The 19,488-nt window shown below is 43.2% G+C and overlaps 1 protein-coding gene across 1 annotated transcript; it reads right to left on the bottom strand.

Moving 5' to 3' along the window:
• Nucleotides 1-1,966: 1,966 nt before the first annotated feature.
• Nucleotides 1,967-12,010, bottom strand: NPTX2 (neuronal pentraxin 2). The gene is made up of 5 exons (XM_071444040.1): nt 11,427-12,010; nt 9,832-10,048; nt 6,440-6,684; nt 4,800-4,979; nt 1,967-3,614 (listed from the first exon to the last, which is right to left on the bottom strand). The coding sequence occupies exons 1-5, from the start codon at nt 11,877-11,879 to the stop codon at nt 3,387-3,389; spliced, it is 1,323 nt and encodes a 440-aa protein (XP_071300141.1). The 5' UTR covers nt 11,880-12,010; the 3' UTR covers nt 1,967-3,386.
• Between the last annotated feature and the right edge of the window lie 7,478 nt (nt 12,011-19,488).

A 19,488-nucleotide genomic window follows, 5' to 3' on the forward strand; every position in this document is an offset into this window, starting at 1 on the left:
ATTCACTCACTTGGGAAATGTGTGTAAAATGGGGGTAGATGTTGTTATCTTACTGCAGGGCTTCCATGCTGTTGTCTCCTTATCACAAAAGTTCCAGACCTTCTTGGTGTTTCTCATGGGCAGCTCCTCAGAGCACTGACTCTTTCTTCCCAAAGCAGCCACCAACTCCAGTTCCCTTCTCACCCTCCCACCCCACTCTTTTATGGCATCTTCTTCTCATTGGTCACAGCTGTGGCCTGGTAAAGTCAGGCCTGATCCTGATCTTTGATAATTGGCCCAGCTGCAACTCCTTAGGGGTGTGATTACTTTCTACACTATCTTTATTTTCTTATATTCTATCCCCCTACAGGTAGAGCTTTGCTGGTCTTCTCTGCATTTCTGAGACCTAAACCAGCATTTCAGGGAGCAAGTGCAGCTCAGCCAAAAGCCACCTGGATGCAGGAGTTGTTCTCCCATGCGTGCAGGGCATCCCAGAGGCAGAGGTGATCCTGCTCCCCTCACCTACAGCCAGCAGCTGTGCACCTGGAGCCATCAAGATGACTCAAAACACATGAGGTGACTGTGGCCAGGCACATAGGCAAACCACTTGTCTGTGAAGAAATTAGACTGGATTTAAACACACCAAATGCTCAACTTGCTGTCAGCCAGCAGCCAGGGCAGCAGGGATGCACAGAGAGGATGGTGCAGAACAGAGACTGAGGAGCATTCCCAGCCAAGCAGGCACCTGCAGCCCTGGCCACTCACAGGTCCCAGCACCTTGGCTTGCTGGGATCACTGATATTGCTTTTAGGAGCCCCAGCTCTGCCTGGTTTTAAATAAAAACACATTTTCTAGAAATCTGCACTAGTACGTGTTCCAAGTGCTGCCACTCTTTCCATAAGTTATTACTTCTGTGCATTCAGAGCAGTTTGGGATCTGAAGGTTGTGCTGTCAGCTCCACACTCCATAAACAATATGGATGCTGGAATGTGGTAATATTTACTCCTGTTTTGCCATCTGCTTATATATTCATATAAAACATGTGACTCCCAGGATGTGGAGCAGCAGAATAACAGATAAAGGTAAAATAGTCAACACATCTTTTCTTCTTAATGAAAAAGCACTATTGCACAAAAGAAAGAATAATATGTATGTGTGTAAATACATGTATAGGTATTAAAAAATAATGAAATATTTACCTTTGGCTTTTCCTGAAGAGTCAGTGTCCACAAAAACCCCAACAAACCAAAACCTTCCCCCAAAATCCCTCCCATCTGAATTATTTAATAAGTAAAAACCAACCCAACCCAACCAAGTACAGCCCCCACCATTAACACCTTCCCATGGGGGTGGGGCTCCTTACTCAGGGGCATGTGGCTAAAGGCTGTGAGTGTTTAAATAACTCTGAATAAAGAGCAAGGTGGCCAAGAGATGTGTAAGGCCCTCCCTCACCCAAGCACTGAACTCAAACACTGGTGGTGGTGTTCAATAAAAAGCAGATCCCACCACCCACACGGGCTCCAGGACGGTTTCACTGTTGCCCCTCTTAAGAAAAGGGTGAAATATGTAAAACCCCACAGCTCAGCCCCTCCAGCCTCTTTTGAAAAAACAGATAAATAAAGGTGCATTGACTGCAGGGCTGATGCCTCTTCTGGGCACCAGCCCATGGGAGATGAGAATTTTGCACTTTTCCTCACCTCACAACACAAATTCTTTTGACATGAAGTGAGTTTTGTGTTTGTTTTTTCCTTGGGGCAGGGAAAGCACTGCTGTAGGCTGAGGATGGAGGGTGTGGGTGTTTATTTTAAAGCCAATCATGACAGGAACACTTGAGGCATTTAAGAAATAAATTTGACACATTTAGGGAATAAAGAAAACTTCTTACAAGACTGTCCTTCTACCAGTATAGAGAGACAGTGGGTGAACTCACAGAAGCTATGAAAGAGAATATTCAGTGTCTTGTGTGGCTATAAAAGAATTAAGAGACTCATTTTACAGTGCATTTTAATTAAAAGTTCATTATAAGAATTTTCTTTTAAGAACAGCATACTACATATTCATGGAAATATGTAACTTTACCCTACAAATGGGACTGTCACCATATTATTCTTACAATTCAAACATATGAAAAATAAAATATGATATTTAGCTTTATAAATTCCCCCTCCCCCCCTTTAAATCCTTTTTCTTTTAAATAACAAAAGTATTAACTCTTTCCCAGTACAGTGCATTTGCTATCTGCGAGCCACAAACCAAGAATTCACATCAACGCCAAGGAAACAGCAACATTGTTTGCAAAATATTGAGAGAAAATGATAAAAAAATAGAGTAGTCAGCCCAGTGCTTACAGAAGAGACAGTCAACAAGAATTGAAAAAGCAGCACATTTTCATATTACATAGGACCATTATAATAACATATAAACCAGTGCAGAAGACTTTTATGCTGGAAAAATATATACCAACTCTCAGCAAGCAGAAACTGAACTTTGGCACTTGCTCATAAAAAGGCCTTTCAAAGCAAAACAAAATGGAAATTCACTTAATCACAGCTTGTATATTTAAAAAAATAAAGACATTGACTGAAGCAAGAGAAACAATAGAGAAAAGTGTACAAGCCAGGTCACTAGGAATTCAGGACATTCAGCCTACAGAAAATACAAGTACAATCTTTGATCCACCCACCTATGCTGGGATCCTGGCTAGCAAAGGACAGGCTTTGGGACAGAACCTCACCTGAAGCACCCCTGCCCCAATGGAGCTGTGCTGATTCAACAGCCCTTTCTCCAAATTGAACTGGTACAATGTGTCTCCAATACGTCACCGCTTGATCATAAAATAAGGATTTTTAATCTGCAAATTAAGAAGCAAAAGCCTTGCACTCAGACAGTGGCTGTTCTGCCCTACCCATAGCTGCACCATAACCACTGCAGTGTAAGGATTAAGTGATTTTTATTTTAAAAAAGGGCTAAAAAAAGAATGGCTTTATTTTGAAGAGGAGACAATAGACTGGAAGGAAGGGTTCACATTTAGTCTGTTACTCCTGGTGCTGTCAGCACTGCACATTCTCAGGAACATGAGAGTGAAGTGTGCACACTGTTCTCCCTCCCTGCAGAAGAGCTGATGGTCTAAGCTCAGGCCCAACCAAAAGGGTTCTGCAGGCCAAAGCACATTTTTGGATCAGGCCATAAGAAAGCAAGGGCTGCTCTGGTCAAGAAGTGCTCCTTTCATAGCCAGGCTCAATGCCCCAAACTAGCAGCTATCTTTGCATTGAGGCAGTTTACTCAGTTTTTTTTTTTATTCTATCAAGAAGTTAAGACTGGGGAAGGGCAAGGAGAAAAATAAGTGCTTTAGATTGCACAGAAGATTGTCCTACTAAAGGGGGCACTTGGATGGGGAGTGATCACAGCTACAAGTCAAGCAGACGCTCCTCACACGTCTCCACAGGCCATTTAGTAGCACCTCCAAACACATCCACGTTGTTATCTACCCAGGGGATGATGTTGCCAGGCATGTTGATGGAGCAGTTGGCAATATTCATGATGTCTTCAGCTCTTAAGACCCTGTCCCATATATTGAACTGGCTCATCTCCCCAACAAAGGCTTGAGTTGCATCAAATCTTCCTCCTACTGTGTCCTTTAGGCACATGAGAGTTAGGATTAGATGAAGAAAACACCAAAATAACCTTTTCAAACTTGAAGTCCCTCCCCACCCAGCCCCACTGCTAGAGAGGGGTGCAGAGTTTGGTCACAGCTGTGAACAAATTCGAGTTTTCACAAGGGCTACATGGAACAAGGCATTCAGTGACAAGCTCCAACCTGAATTGTGGCACAGCAGCTGAGGGCAAACAGTGGTGACTGCAAAACACCACAAAAAGGCTGCACAGAACCAAACCTTGCCCTGGAGCAGCAGAGCAGGAAGGCAGCTTTAAACTTTGAGGCTCATTTGAGAGCCTCTGTGCAAGCTTAGCACAGGAGAACCCCAGCAAGAGCTGCAGGGATGGGTAAGGTGGCCCTGAAAGCTTTATGGCCATGGATTAAACCATAACTGCAGCCCTTGCCCAACTGTCTGCAGGGACTGGGAGATCCAAATACCCAGGCCTTGTCTGGCTCTAAATGAGTGACTCAAACTGCCACTGCATGAGCCTAGAAGTGTTTTCTTGCTCTACTCACTACCCAAGGACAGAAATCACTCATTTTTGAGTGAATCCAGTCATTCCACTGACTTGGAACTGATAGCAGAGGACAGAAGCCAGCACAGTGCAGGCAGAGATAAAGCAAAGCTGCAGACACTCAGCAGTGAGCTCTGCAGAGTGCACCAGGATACTGAACTTGCCATTCTGTCATTTCTGCCATGGATAAGTATCTACTAAAATCAATATACACACACAACTAATTTTTCATTGCTCCAACTGTGAACCTGGGAATCCTGAAGAAAGGCTATTTCCTGCTACTTGTTACAATATTTGCTTTTTTTAGTAAATGTATGATGTAAGTAGGGAAATAATGTGAAGCCACACAATTCATGACTTATGAGATGTTAACTAGAAAGGCAAGATCCTCTCTAGATTCAAAATCCTCTGGGTTTTTTTTCAATATTCTAAAATTACTTATTCTTAACCCCAACATGAATATTCTGAATATTTAATAAGTGAAACAAATATACCAATGTGTGATTTCATTATTTGTTGCCTTGTTTCAGTCTTCCTGATGCTGTGTATACAACAGGACCAAGAGTTTAACAGAGAAATTCTCACAGCTCTTGTTTGTTTGGGAAGTTTTGATTTTGTTTAAACCCTGGAATACCCTGTCATTCACTCACCTGCTCCTGACCCAGGATCAAGACACCTCCAGGTTTAATTGGATGCCAAGGAGCAAGATTCTCCCCAGTTCCAAGCTTCTCTCCATCCTGAAAAGCTTCCCACATTCCATCTCTGGTTGTCCATGTTATGCAGATATGATGCCATTTTCCATCACTGATGAAGAGAGGGAGCTGAGCAACCTACAAACACCAGAAAAATGCACGTAGCAACCCAAATTTAGCAGTTCAAGCCCAACAAGTAAAGAGGAACAGTATTTACTGTGTCCTCAAAAGCAAAAGCTTTATAGAGGCAAGAGTTATTCCACATCCTGCTTTGTAGGACTCCACAGAATCATAAAATTATTTATGTTGGAACATCCCTCCAAGATCACCCAGCACTGCCAAGGCCACATCTACACCTGCAGGGATGGTGACTCCACCTCTGCCCTGTGCAGCCTGTTCCAGTGCTTTGCCACCCTCTCAGGGAAAAAGTTTCTCCTCATATCCAATTAGAACCTCCCCTGGCACAACCTGGGGCCATTTCCTCTTTTTCTGTTGCCTGTTACTTGGGAGAAGAGACCAACCCCCATCCTGCACCTTCATCTGTGGCATTTGTTGTTAAATCTCAGTGCTGAGATTCCATCCAGTGCTCATGTTAAGTTCCTCTCAAAATCTGGGGTTTGCCAGCACCATCTGCACTAACAACTTGAACAAATGGATCTGTCTGCTACCAGGAAAACTTGTGGGAACTGTTCCCTAGGCCTCACAAGAAGGAGGAATTCTGCTCCTTTAGGAGTCTGATCTGAAAACCTTCTCAGGTCAACATCAAGGCACAAGTGCAGTGGGCTATGGAGCAGCTGTGATGTGGAAGAAATAAAAGCCTCACAGAATATTGATATTACAGACATAAGGAGACTCAAGTTTGCTTCTCTTCCACAAACCATTAAAAATAATTGGTTATTGATCTGGGAGGATGATAGGACTGTTAAAAGTCCATAATGAGCCACAAGATGAACCACCTGAGCTGTGTAGCAAACACCCTCAGAGAGCTGTGAGCTACCAGGAAACCTAACTGAAGGTGGGGAGAAAGGATACTGGTTATACTGGTTTAATGACAAGTTTCAATGTTTTCTTCAAGCTTGTCAGAAACCATCAATGGTATGAAGCAGCTGTATCTGAAGTCTGAAAAATTGTATTTAAACTGATGTTCAGTCACTGAGCATAACAAAACCAGACCACTATGTGGAGAGCCTTTTGCTTTCTGTCTTCTGCAAAAGAAGAACTCATTTAACATTTGTAACTTCTACAATTAGAAAGATAGAGATACTGCAACTGGCTTAGAACTCACAGGTCTTACAATGCTGTGGCTTCAAATTTTGCTTGTGTTTCATAAAACAAAAAACAAAAAACCCAAGAAGCCAAGACCTGCTTGTAACTTCAGACAACATAAGTGTGTGCACATGTAATGTAAAGTTGCTCGGTCTCAACACACAAATATCTGAACAATTTAATTTCTGTTTCAAGTGCTTTTATGGACTTGCAATCAGCAAGTGGACAGCAGAGAAGCAGACAGCAGCACCTCAAAGGCTTCTCTCAGAGGGAGGGAAGGGGTCAGGCCCTGTTCTGGTTACACTGAGAACAAAGAGCTCATCAAATCTCACCTTATCATTAATTAGCAGTTCAATTGGATTATTCCCCCATTCTATGAGGACAATCTCATTGGCTTGCCCAGGAACAGCATATGAGAATGGAGTGCCAATGCCAGGAGAAGCACTTGACCTCAGCCACAAGCACACAGTGAAAGCATAGAGCTCTGGCAGGGTCTTCTTGATCTTGCCATACAGGTAATTGGTGCGGAGAGGCAGGGAGACCTTGAACTCATCAGGTGACTTAAATGCACTGGTACCTAGAATCACATGGAGCAGAAAAACCTTAACAGGGAGCAAAACAAGGCATTGATCATTCAGGCTAAGACACAATTGATATTGAGAATTTCTGGCTTTTATCACTTTAGAGATACGGGAAAAAGAAGTATATTGAAGTAGTGTTTACTGAATGTTGATTTTGCTGCACACAAAAATGCAAATAGGTTTTATCCACATTGTGATAATTATTTTGTTTATTTCTGCTCATTTAGAGCAAAAGAATAGATGGTAGACAATCTCCTTCATTGCCTAGTTCATGGCTGGAGGCCTCCCTGTTTCAAACAATTCAAACTGGTTGAAGACATTTACTGTCAGTACAATGGATTCTCTGCTATGCTCATTGTTAAAGCACCACAGTGCTTCACAACCAGGATTTCTTCCCTGCTCCTGCTACACAAGCAGTATCTCTGTGTTAAGATCTCAGGCTAACACACATTAACACATTTTGAGCAGCAAATCTGAAATAAGACTACACTGACATAGTCCAGAAAGTAGCTACATTCAGCAGAACTGATTTCTGCCCCATCAACTGAACAGGACAAGATCTGAAAAGTTCAAAGTGATCTGAATTAAAAATGCAATATCAAACTATGAACTATAGGAAGATTAGCCACTTGATTTACTATAAAAGCAGAAATTATTATTTAGCTTTTTCTAAAAAAGTGGTAAAAACCAGTGAGATATTTTAGACATGCTTACAAAATTGAGAACCCTAAAGACCAAAACTTTATGAAGTTGCAATACTCTGTATCATACAGTTGATTTAGATGCTCATAAGTAATTTTCTAGCAGTATTAAGAAATAAATCCCACATTGTGCCACAAATTGAACCCCACAGTTCTGTAGTAAGGTCACCCTCAACTTTTTAGCAGCCTGTTCTTCTGAGTCTCCCTCATTTCCTTTGCTCACATTCCTGAAACAAATTCAATCCTCTTGCCAAACTTCACACCCCAGTCCAAATGAAAAGCTGTTGTCACAAAAGATTGTCACAATTCTCATATGCATTTCTTAAATCATTGGCTTTCTCTCATTTCCCCTTCTCAAAAGCAACTGAAGTGTTTTGGCTGCATTTTTCACAGAATGAGGGGGTGGGAGAAGAAAAAGCTTCTCTTTGGCTTGAATCTGTCATGAGGAACCTTAGAGACCTGAAATGTTCTGAATGGTAAGCAAATAAACACCAGGGTCTTAGGGATAATACTGAACAGCCTCCATTAGGCTGCTACAACCAATCTCCCATGGGGAAAACAGAAACATCCCTCTTGAAAAGAGCAATCATTTTTGGGCTAGATGGGCATAAATATTGTTAATCCCTTTTAGAGATAGGGAAAATCAGTTTAGATGTAGTAAATGATCTGTTTGTTCCTCCAGCAAAGCTAGGAATCACACTGAAGTCCAGGCACCACTATTTGCAGGATTAAACCTCCTGCTTTTTCTACTGCATCCTCTTCTGCTGTCAATGGAGACAACCACTGAAAAAATTAACAGAAAACTTTGGGGACCACAACAGCTGTAGAAGTTTAAACTCTTCTGCCCCACTGGTAACTAAAGCAGCTGTCCCAACTACAGATAAAATCCAAGGCTTACAGTGTTAGCTCATAAAGTTGTTTTTTTCCCCTCTATTTAGTCTCAGGACAATGAGGAGCTAATGGCACTTTAGTTAGTTGTAGAGAAGAATTGCTAAACAATACTGCATTTTAAATAAAAGCACAACAGAAATACTATTTTCAAATGAGACCAGATCAATTATTGTCTGTATTTAAAATACAAAAAAAAAGTTCTTTCATGATTATTACCCTTACTTTGATTTGACAGAGGAACCAGAACAGCTAAGCTGTACAGTAATAGCAAATTACACAAGTAAAAGCAAGGCTGTATCTTGGTTCTTGTCCCAAATTCTTCACTTCCCCAGAGACTTAAGACAGCCCTCAGCTCCCCACACAAAAAAAATAAAGGTGGGAACAGGTTATTTTTAGCCTAGCTGAATTACACATTCTTGTTCTCCCACCACTCTCTCCTTCTGATATGAGTCACATCTTTCAGAGACAAGGACTGTCTATACTTGACTCATAAGACATTAACAGGCCACTAATTCTCCATAACTTTAGTTGCAGGTTGGGCTTTATCTTGGGTCTCAGGAAATACTAAAAGACAGAGCCAGTAGAAAATCATCTTCCTCCTTCTCTTCTCCCCTCCTTCACTCTTTCTAGAAGAATAGATACAGTATTACACACAAGTCCATTAGGCTGCATTCCTAAACTCATGAGATATGCACGTTTGCACCATTTGGAAGGCTTGTCCATTAAGCTGCTTTTAAGCAGAGAGTTATTCACCTTGGAAAATCACTTAAGGATTGGGCAGGGAGATCTACTGCAACTCCAGCCCTCTGCAGTCCACTCTGTGCATGTATACAGTCAATACAGAAAGAGTTCTGTGCTTACAGACGTTTTTAATTCAAATAAACAGATTCCACTCAAGCAGAGAGGTCTCAGTAATAATTAAGGCAAGAATCAGAATGAATGACTAGGATTATGAGAGTATCCCCAGTGGGCCATGTGTAATCTACTGTAAACTCTGAAGGCTGTAAGCTTAGAATAGAGCATAATTCAAGTAGCTGCAGTTACCCAAAGTCATAACCAGTAACAAAAGGAAAGGGCACCATCAGTACTTCCAAAGCAGCAGGAAACAAAGCTGGTCTAAAATGCCATTCATTACATCAAAGGTAGTTGTGCTAATTAAATTTAGCCCATATGACTCCCAGTCCAAATAAAGGCAGCTCTACTCAGATGTATGCTTGACATTATGTAGCTATTTACACCCATGCCATACTTATTCCTATCTCCACTTGCCTCCTTACAGATCTTTCCATCCCACAAACACTAAGAGTTTCATCCTAGCCACCCACACACCCCAAATTAAGAGACAGGAAGCCAAAGCCAGGCAACTGCCTGTCAAGCAAGAAGCCTGAGATAAAAGCAAAGGGAGAATCCAAGTATTTGCACTGTCACCTACTATTTAGTCCAGTACCTCAGTGCCTTTCCCTCAAGGCTCACATTTAGTCTACTGCTCTGGAGGGAAGGAGTGAACAAAATTAATCAGGATGGAGAAGCACTTTGATTCCAAGCAATTACCTTTCTCCAGTTCAGACACTCTTTCTAGCAATGCATTCAGGGCCGTCTCTGTCTTCTGCCGGTGGGCTGAGGTCTCGTTGTGCAGCAGAGATTTCTCATCCTCCAGCTCGGCCACCTTGCTGAGGAGCTGCCGCTCCAGGTCCCCGAGCCGGCGCTGCAGCATCTCCCGCAGGTCACCGGGCAGCGCTGCGTACGACACGTTGGCTCGGAGCTGGTGCTTCGGGGCAAAACAAGGGGGGAAACATTGTCATTCCTGACACAGAAACTGGGCAATGCAGGCATGCTCCCGGCTCAAAGCGGGGAAGTAAGATCATGGAGCTCTCCAGCGAGTATAGAAAAGGTATTGCTTTTTAGCATTTGTCATGGTCAGTGCTTGTATCAGCACTGTAGCTAAACAGGTCCTGAAAGTAAAGGGCACTTTTGTTAGTGGCTTCTAGCACTTAATATGAAAGAGTTTTCATACATTTAAGTTCAATAAAATCAATGTAGGGAGCAGGTCTGATGTAATTCTTTTAGTACAGATACATGTGGCATATTGGTCAATTTTTGCTTTACTTACTGTTAGTGACATGGCCAATGTAAGTAAACAGAAAAACTATCACTTCATTTTAGATTAAAAATTAAGCTACTTTGAAAGCAGATTTGCCACAGTAAGACATTCCTTAAATCAATCTAAGTACTAACAAGTGAAAGTATTCTTATTCGAACTGAAAAAAGAGGCACCTCACACTCTCAAATAGCACCCATATCTTTAACGATACTAAAGAAACAACATTTCCACCTACCATGTTTTTCTAGAGGAGTTTCTCTTCTACAACGCTAAAAAGAATGCTTCAGAAAGACAGCAATAGTGGTAAAAGGAGGGAATGAATACTATCAGCTCATTCAAAACTGCACTTGCAAAGCAGCACTCACAGAACAGCCCTTCGGAAGTTACTCGCCATCCTCACATCAGCACTGACTGGAGGACAGCAGGAGCACGCATGTGAGGCTTTCGGGGTGTGAAAAGCAAAACACCAGCACAAATCCTGTGAGAATCCTCTCTACGAGACATTTGCATGAGCAGCACTCAAACCATGGGCACTGTCCAAGGGCTCATGGAAATCACTTATCGGTGGGCTTGGACCAAATCCCCTTTCTGTTCAGGGGCGCACAGAGTCGGGTTCTTTTCATTCTGTGTCAGCCCTGAGTGCATCATCTTATCTGCACCATCTGCCCAACACAATCTCCTCATTACCACTGCTCTGTTCAGCACCATATGCCGAGGTCTTACTGCCCAAGACGTCAGCTTTGTACCTCAAACCACATGAAGTCACATCCCCAGAAAGGGAGATTTACACATTATTAATACAGAAACTAAGCTGGTGACAAGCCGGGAAACCATAATCTCCCCCCACGCATTGGGAGCACACATTCAAGAGCAGCCCCTTAGGTATTTACTATTAAAGAGAGGAGATAAATAACCACGAGACCACGACAAGCCAAACCGAGCCTCTCGCCCGCGGGCTGGGCCAGTTTGGATCCATCTCCAGAGGGATTTAGGGCACCACTCGTGCCCAAAGTGCCCGCTGGACGTGAAGCGGCTCCGGCCCTACCTCCAGGCTCTCCAGGCGGTCCTTCAGGGTCTGCATGGTGCGGCTCAGCTGCTCGATGACCAGCGCCGGGTCCCGCGGCAGGTCGCCCATCGTGTCCTTGCCCTTGCCCACCTCGTTCTTCCACGTCCCCGCGGCGGACTTGCCGTCGGCACCCTCGCAGCGGCTCAGCTTCCCGGTGAGCTCCCGGATGGCCTCCCGCTGGCTCCCGATGGTCTCCTTCTGCTGCAGGACGGTCTCCCGCAGCTGCAGCACCGTGGCTTTCAGCTCCTCTTCGGGGGGCAGCGCGCCGCCCTGCATGGGCACGGGGGGCAGCGGGCAGCCCGCGCCGGCGGCGTCCAGCGGCAGCGAGGTGCACACGAAGCGGCTGCCCGGCGGGCTCTCCTGCTCCGCGGCCGGCGACCCCCGCCCGCCCGCAGCTACGGCGAGCAGGAGCCCGGTGGCCACGAGCAGCATCCCGGCTGGCGAGCGGAGCGCCCGCTCGGCGGGGCGGCCGGGGCCGAGCCGCGGTGCCAGGAGCGGGTCCCGCCGCCCCGTCCGGTCCGTCCCGTCCCGCTCCCCTCACGCCGGTCCCACGCCCGCCGCCGGCCGCGGCTTTTATGGACAGCGAGGGCGCGGGGGGCGGGGCCCGACTCGCGCCGCGCGCGTTGGTTGGCTGCGAGCTGTGTGACGTCAGCCGGGCCGGGGCCGGGCGGGCGCGGGGTCGGGAGCGCTCCCGGAGCGGGACCCGCGGCGGGGCCGCTCCATCGCCCGTCCCCAGCTGACGCTCCCGCCGTGTGTCTGTGACACCCCTTGGCCCTTGTCCCTTGTCCCCGCAGCACGCTCCGCGATAATCCGCGCTCGGCTCCGTCCACCTCTGTGCTCCCTGCCGAACCCGCTCCGCCTTGTCTGGTACTGAGCGGGTCGGGAGCGGACCCAGCGCCTCGGGGTGATGCGAGCAGTGCGGAGCAAAGGGACTGTCCCTGTCCCTGTCCCTGTCCCTTCCCCCCGGCAGCCCGGGGCCGGCCTGGAGCGGCTCTTTGAGCTACAGGATAATGCCGTCAGAAAAACGGGAGCGGTTCAAGCTGTGCATCACTATTCACATTGATTAAGGAGGGGAAAGAGACACGGACATCTTACTCATTAGAGAACCATAATTCTATTCTTGGACCATAAGACCATTGTGGTTTCAGCTATATTGTTTGTGGCATCCAATGTTTTTAATGTTCATCCTCTTTATTCAGTTACTTTAAATGTATAACCTCTGAAGCTTTTATGTTTTCCAAGTGGTATAAAAACACTGAAGAGTTCTTACAAACTTCTTGTGGATATGCAATAAAAACTCTTACTCGACTGGAAAAACTGAGAAACAATTTCCTTATGCATCAGCAGAGGCTGCTCTTAGGACTCCCTAATCTTTGAGTAGAACTTCAGATTTTTAGAAAGTTGGTATGTGGAGATGAAAGACATTTTACCATAGGATAAGTAGCTCCTACTAGGAAATACATAACTTTAAAAATAAAAAATAATAAGAATAAAGAATATGTAATTGAAAATAATTTTAGCTTTTTTTTTTTTTTCAATCAGCACGAGAATTGCTTTGTAACATAAGGAATCAACAAGTTTCCAGGAGTGTGTACCAACCACAGGGACAGTTAGATCAGGTGGTTTCATGGAGTCCAGTTTATTTGTTCAAGCCTTCTAGCAATGCCCTGTTCAGAGTCACAGAGTCAAAGGCACTGCTCAGCCTGGCTGAGATGCAGCTCCCATTGCTCATTCAGGGGAGAGCACACCGGGGGCACGCAGAGTTCAAAATGCAACCAAAGCTCCGATTTCTGTCTGAGCTCCCTTTGTCTGGAAACCTGGTCTCAGGAGACTGTGCTGCTTCCTGGATGAATGAAATGTACCCACTCAAGTGCAGAGGCTCTGACTAAAGCCTGGGCAGACATTTAACTCCCATCAGAATCAACAGCACATCCTGTCTTCAGTGTCTTCATCACCTGGCTCATTAAAATTCTGGGTGCTGCAGTGAGGAGCACCATGCAAGCACACCAGGAGCATCTCACCTGTCAACATGGGGGCTTTCCAGTCCACACAGGTCAAGGAAATATTAAAGCTTACACAGAATAATGTACCAGAATTATTGCTCTGCATGTAAGATTAATCAGTCCCATCTGTATTGCATTTCAGCTCATTTCTCCCAGATTTCACGTGAAGCGGTATGAAAAAAGTAATAAAATAATTGTAAAATGTTGGATTTAGCCTGTAGGAAAACAGTAGTCAATTGCTTTTATACAGCTTGATTCTACCCTTTATAATATTAATTATGATGGCATCCTGGGCAAATAACCTCACATTACTTCAAAATAAACTTCAAACTCCTGATTTTGATTTTAAAACCCACTTTACAATTCAGAGCTGATCCCAAACAGGTTTTGACTGAATGCATGACAGTGATAAAGGCTTTGCATCCTTTTAAATTCAGGCAATGTATAGCTTGAAGGTTTTGCTTAATTATAGATAGATTTTTGTCAAGATCTCTTATTCAGACAAGCTGAGGAGTTAACACAAGCAGCAGCAAGCAATAAACATCTGACTTTCTGAGTTCTGTAAGGTATATGATGGTAAATTGCTCATGACAACAAAAGTATTGTCCTTTATTACTCTACTGTTTCTTCTTGACAGGGGAGGTCAGTAAAACAGGAAAGAATCCCAATAAAGACACTCAGAAATGTCAGTTACCACACAACGGGGTATAAATGTGGAGGACACATGGAAAGACAGGTATTATCCCTTGTGCTTCTTAATATCCTTAATATTTTGCTAGGGTGCTTCAGTGCTTTCAGAATAAAGGGAGGTGATTGCCCTGCCCTGCTCTGGTGTGGCCTCACCTCCAGTCCTGTGTGCATTTTTGGGCACCACAATATAAAAAAGACATGAAACTAATAGAGAGTGTCCAAAGGAGGCCGGGAGGATGGGGAAGGGCCTGCAGGGGAGGTTGTAGGAGAAACTGCTGAGCAGCCTTGCTCTGTTCAGCCTGGGGAAGCCTCGGGGGATGCCTCAGTTCAGTCTCCAGCACCCCCCGAGGGCAGCTCCAACCTCTGCTCCCTGTGGCCAGGGACAGGACCCAAGGCAATGGCTGGAGCAGGATCGGGGAGGGGCAGGCTGGATATCAGGAAAAACATTTCCCCCAGAGGGTGTTTGGCACTGGAACAGGGCAATGGTCACAGCAGCAGCCTGGCAGAGCTCAAGGAGCATTTGCACAAAGCTCTGAGGGCCAGGTGGGGTTGAGGGGACTCTGAGGGCCGTCCTGTGCAGGGCCAGGAGCTGGACTTCAATCACCCCTGGGGTCCTTTCCAGCCCAGGAGATTCTATGACTCTATGAACCCAAAAAACATTAATTACCCCACTTTACCCTACTTGCAGATTCTAAGACCTAAATTTAACACAGGTAATAATTTATTGAAACACTTCTTGTGACTGTAGGCAGTGTTTTTTTCATGTTGAAGGCCATATAAATCTTCATTCTGAGAGACTGGCATGCAGCAGTACATTATCATAAATAATAAATCATTAAAATTCCGAGAAAGTCTATCATTTTTACATCAATACATCACATACTAAAGCATAAGCTAGCTGAATAGTTGATCACTCGATATATTTTAAAATAAAAATGGGGTTTTTTCCTTATGACCAAAATGATCAGTTCATAGGCACTGTGATGATATTTCACTGTAGGATAAAAGTGGATTGGGTTAGAGGGGGAAGCACAGAGAGCACAGGCACCTTACAGTTGCATTTGAGAGGTTTTTGAAACTTCTGGCTCTGTGGCTGTCAGGCAGCCTAGTGTGTCAGCAGCCCACAGAATGGATTTTTAATTTTTAATTTAACTTTGACAGTTTCTATTGCCTTCAAAAGGGCTTTATTCTCTTTGGAAGCAGCTCTTGTATGCTAGCTGCTCTTTGTCTTTGATGCCTAACTGGAGTGTCTAACAGCAGAACTTCAGTGTCTGTGTAAAATGCACTGGGATTCTCAATAATATAAAGGGTTTGTGTTTAGGATGGAAGGTCTGGAATTCAGGGGATCTGACCCAGATCTTTGTTAACACACATCTGTCTGGCCACTGTCACTAACACAATTTTGCAAAAACTTCTGAATAAATTAGGAGACTGTGCCTCCTTTTTAAGGTGTAGCTTAAGCACATGAAAGGCAGTGTCCAAGTGACTTTAGATGAAAGATTGGCTTTTTTTTTTTTTTTTTTTTTTGATACTTCAGGTGTTTTCCACTCATTATTATCCAGATATCTTCTGTGAATTATCCACCTAAAATATCTGAAAGGCCTGGCCTGACTTAAGCTAGACCTACAGATACAGGTTTAGGTCTTTTTATAGGTGACTTAGAAATTCAGCTCTTACTGTAATGGGAGTTAAGCATTTAACTGGCTAAAGAAATTTTTGAAAGTGCCAGCTCTCCAGTTTTGCAAATTTCTCTACATCTCCTTAGCATTTCTCAGATTATAAACTCACATCAGGCAAAATTTGTCTATTCCTGTATGTCTGTGCATCACAATGGGACTCAATGCTTATTATTTGTATCAGAGCAGTGTTTATATCAGCTAGGTTATATTAATTTATTTATTCCATTTTTCTTTCTAAGAAAATGCCACTTGGGCTGCCATTTGCATCTTCCAAAAGGTGAAAAACTAAATATTTCATTTGTGAAATTCCTTAAGTATGTATCACTGTCAAAATGTATCAGTCCACTTCTTCCACCACAAGTTTAGCTATTTATTCTATTACCTATACTACTGTTCACCAGCAATGAAGCCTGAAATTATGCAGTTTTTTCTGTAATTTCTTAATTTGTTTGCTGAAACAATCAGATATGATCTGACTCTGCATTTATTCTTTAATATTTGCTTCTCACTGCATAAAAGTCCCCCAGCTACTGATTAGAGGTGTGCCACAAAAGTGAACTCCAACATTTTTAAGCATGTTCCCAGAAACTTGGTACCTGGCAAATGTTAGTACCAGGAAATGTAGGAGGAAGAGAGGCAATTAACCAGTTACAGGAAAAGATATGAAACTCTGGTTTGCCTGGAGAAATTAAAAGTCACAGCATCCAGGAGTATTGCAGCATGAGGATTTTTTCAACACACTTTAGGAGTTCTTTATATTCCCATTTTACAGTGTTTTTATATATAAAATAGAATATCAGAAGAAACAACTATTAAGAGACATTCTCCCTTTTTCTTTCCATATTCTAGGCTGGTCTGTGAAAATCATAAATGAAAAATGTATTTCCTTTTAAGCCAACGGGATTTTTTTCCATTGATCTGAATAAATTCAGGATTTCTCTAGATCAGTTAAATGACACATCACTTTTCTGAGAATCATTAATTTGTATGATCTTCCTTCCTCCTAGCAGAAGGACAACAAAACTCACAGAAAAAAAATGAACTTTGTCAGAGAGCTTCACTGCAGGAACTTTCAAAGCACATCAGGTACTTAGAAGAGAGCTTAGAGCCTCCAGCACTCCCACCTGCTGCTGGTGGCTGAAGGCCAGGACAGGAGCCTTCACAAGCTGCCTGTCACCCTGACACTGCTCAGCAGCCAGCACGACAGCAGGGCAGCCTCTGCAGCACCTATTCCCTTCCTGTACCCTGCAGACATTTAGCCCAAAATGTCAGGTTTAGCAACACATCTGAGAAGTGGAATAGGTTACTTATGGGGACAGCAAACCCTGAGAGCTTCACTTTTATTACTTGGTTGTTATTAATGCACATCTCCCTGAAATTGTGTGAATTTTGTCCAACTCCAAGAGCCAGACAAACCACAGAATTTGGCTAAAGTCTGCATACATACAAACTATATTGCAATGTATCAAATGCTTTTACATGTTCAGATCTGGATATTTTTTGCTCACTTTTCTTTTCAAAATTCCAAGTCCAGTTAGATCTGGTGTTTTTGAAGAGTGAGAGGCCACTGTGAAAAGCCCTCATATCACACTTGTTTGTGTGGCACATGAGAGCATTTCCTCTCTGCAGACTCCATTAGCACCACTTCCCACATGGAATATTGCTCTCAGAGCAGGAGCTGGAACTATTCACTCCCTTGCAGGTGTCTCAGTGCCTCCTGTTACACCTCCAAATACTGCAGAGTGGATAATTATTACAGCCCATGCTTTGGGGGGTTTCTAGAGGCAATAGCTTAAGGCAGTCCTTTGAAATCTTTCCAGTTCTGCAAACTCTAAAGTCCAGTAGCAGGTGAATGGTTTCCCTGTAGTAGCTGGGAAATTGTGTCCCTTGACCAATCACTGTCACTGTGTTGTTAGAAATGTCTTTTTTCTTTCCATTACACGGTTATATAAAACAAAAATATATGTTTGTACCAGTCATTCATACCTCTACATGTGTGTGCAAGATGCTCACACACACTCACAGACATAGGGTACACTAACTGTATTTTTTAATACAGAAATACACCCTTGGACTTAGAGCTAGAATCCACAGAATAGAATGTAATGTACCCACCTTGTGACAAAGGAAGAGAGAAAAAAATACAAGAGATCAGAAATCCAGGACAAAAGGCAGAACATCTTTCTGTGCCTTTCCATTACAGAACGTTACTATAGAAGTAGCCCAGCCTTTCATGTGGGTGATTTTGTTTCTCAGTTCTGCCAGGAGCAGAGTGATAACCTTGAGCTCTCCCACCAGGGATTTCCCCTCCCCACTCCCTATTTCTGTCCCTTGCTCTGTGACTGACAATTAGAAATGCTATTATGTCATGACCCTCATGACACGTGAAATGCCAAAGCACCAGGTGTTCTGAGATGATGTTAAGTCACCTCAATAGGTTTCATTTCAAGTTCTAATGAGTGTGACAAAGTAATGATACATGGAGAAGATCCAAAAAGTTCTGGTAGGCTGAGGGGAAAAAAAAAAGTCATTTGTCTGTGAAGGTAGTTTTTGCAAGAAACTAGAATGTGCACAGATGGAAGAAGACTGACACAGGAAGATTACAAAATAGAGGGTTATATAACTTCAGCAAAGGATGCTGCACCATGCTTCAGACTAAACACCTGGGGCCAGATTTGATAGTGAATCTGGAAATTAATTCATTTACAGCAGATAAAGTGAGATTGTGAAGATCTGGGGCTTCAAGAGCAGCTCCACTATTGACCTGTGAGGGGTATTTCATCCCCTGGCTCAGGAAAGGTTATTTGCACTCAGAGGTACTTGAGTGTGAGAAGAGTTAACCAGCCAAAAAAATTGTACATTTTATTGTCACTGATGCATTTACCTGTCACTGTACTAACTCTATTTTGCAAGGCTGCAATCATATTTTAAGTGAAGTAGATCTTAATAATGTTATTTGATTTTAATGCTCATAACAGATTTACCTTTCCCCTCCTGCCACTTGCCCAGCTCCATTTTGGTTTAATCTGTTATTTTTCATCATTTGAGGTGACAAGACCTTTGGAGAAGTGATTGGCCATTTTCTGTGTGTTTTACAGTACTCAACTAACTCCCCACTGACATTAAATACAAGTACTGAGTACTGTAATGATGTTATTCCTATCTACCTTTCTATTATCTAATATCTAAATTCACTGGTAATTTTACATTTAATTGGTTTTCACAGTATCTTTTACACAAGATGCATCAGGAAATGATGTCACAAACTAAATTTCTTTCTTTGCAGACCAATGGGTATTCATTAGAAAACATACAATGAAATAGTAATAATGCAGTGTTAAAATTTTCAGTCCTTTGCATTTAAGTGCTTAGCAACATTTCAGGTATCATTAACTGAATGGCATTAAATTAATTCATTTGTGAAACAGAGCCCACTCCAATGTTTTCGTTCTCTAAGGCATGTCAAAATTTTGCAGTTGCAAATTACATAGATTATATTTTCAAATAAAATGGAAAATATATTGCCTATAAAACCTTAATCTTCAGCCTGTGAAAAATATTGTGGACTATGAAAGAGCAGGTTCTACATTCTGGCTGTGCCTTAGCCAGTCTGAACAAAGGTCTAATGAGTCTCTGAACAGTGTGAAAAAAACCACTGGCTGTCTGACT

Source organism: Agelaius tricolor, unplaced genomic scaffold, assembly GCF_023055355.1.
Source record: "Agelaius tricolor isolate 1412-34295 unplaced genomic scaffold, bAgeTri1.0.p SCAF_19, whole genome shotgun sequence".
NCBI lineage: Eukaryota > Metazoa > Chordata > Aves > Passeriformes > Icteridae > Agelaius > Agelaius tricolor.

Excerpts from the sequence above, each read along its gene's own strand:
- NPTX2 (XM_071444040.1), bottom strand. The coding sequence starts at position 11,879 with ATGCTGCTCGTGGCCACCGGGCTCCTGCTCGCCGTAGCTGCGGGCGGG. Across the intron at positions 10,049-11,426 it reads ACCGCCTGGAGAGCCTGGAG|CACCAGCTCCGAGCCAACGT; the intron begins GTAGGGCCGGAG and ends TTTGCCCCGAAG. Across the intron at positions 4,980-6,439 it reads AACTGCTAATTAATGATAAG|GTTGCTCAGCTCCCTCTCTT; the intron begins GTGAGATTTGAT and ends TGGTGTTTGTAG.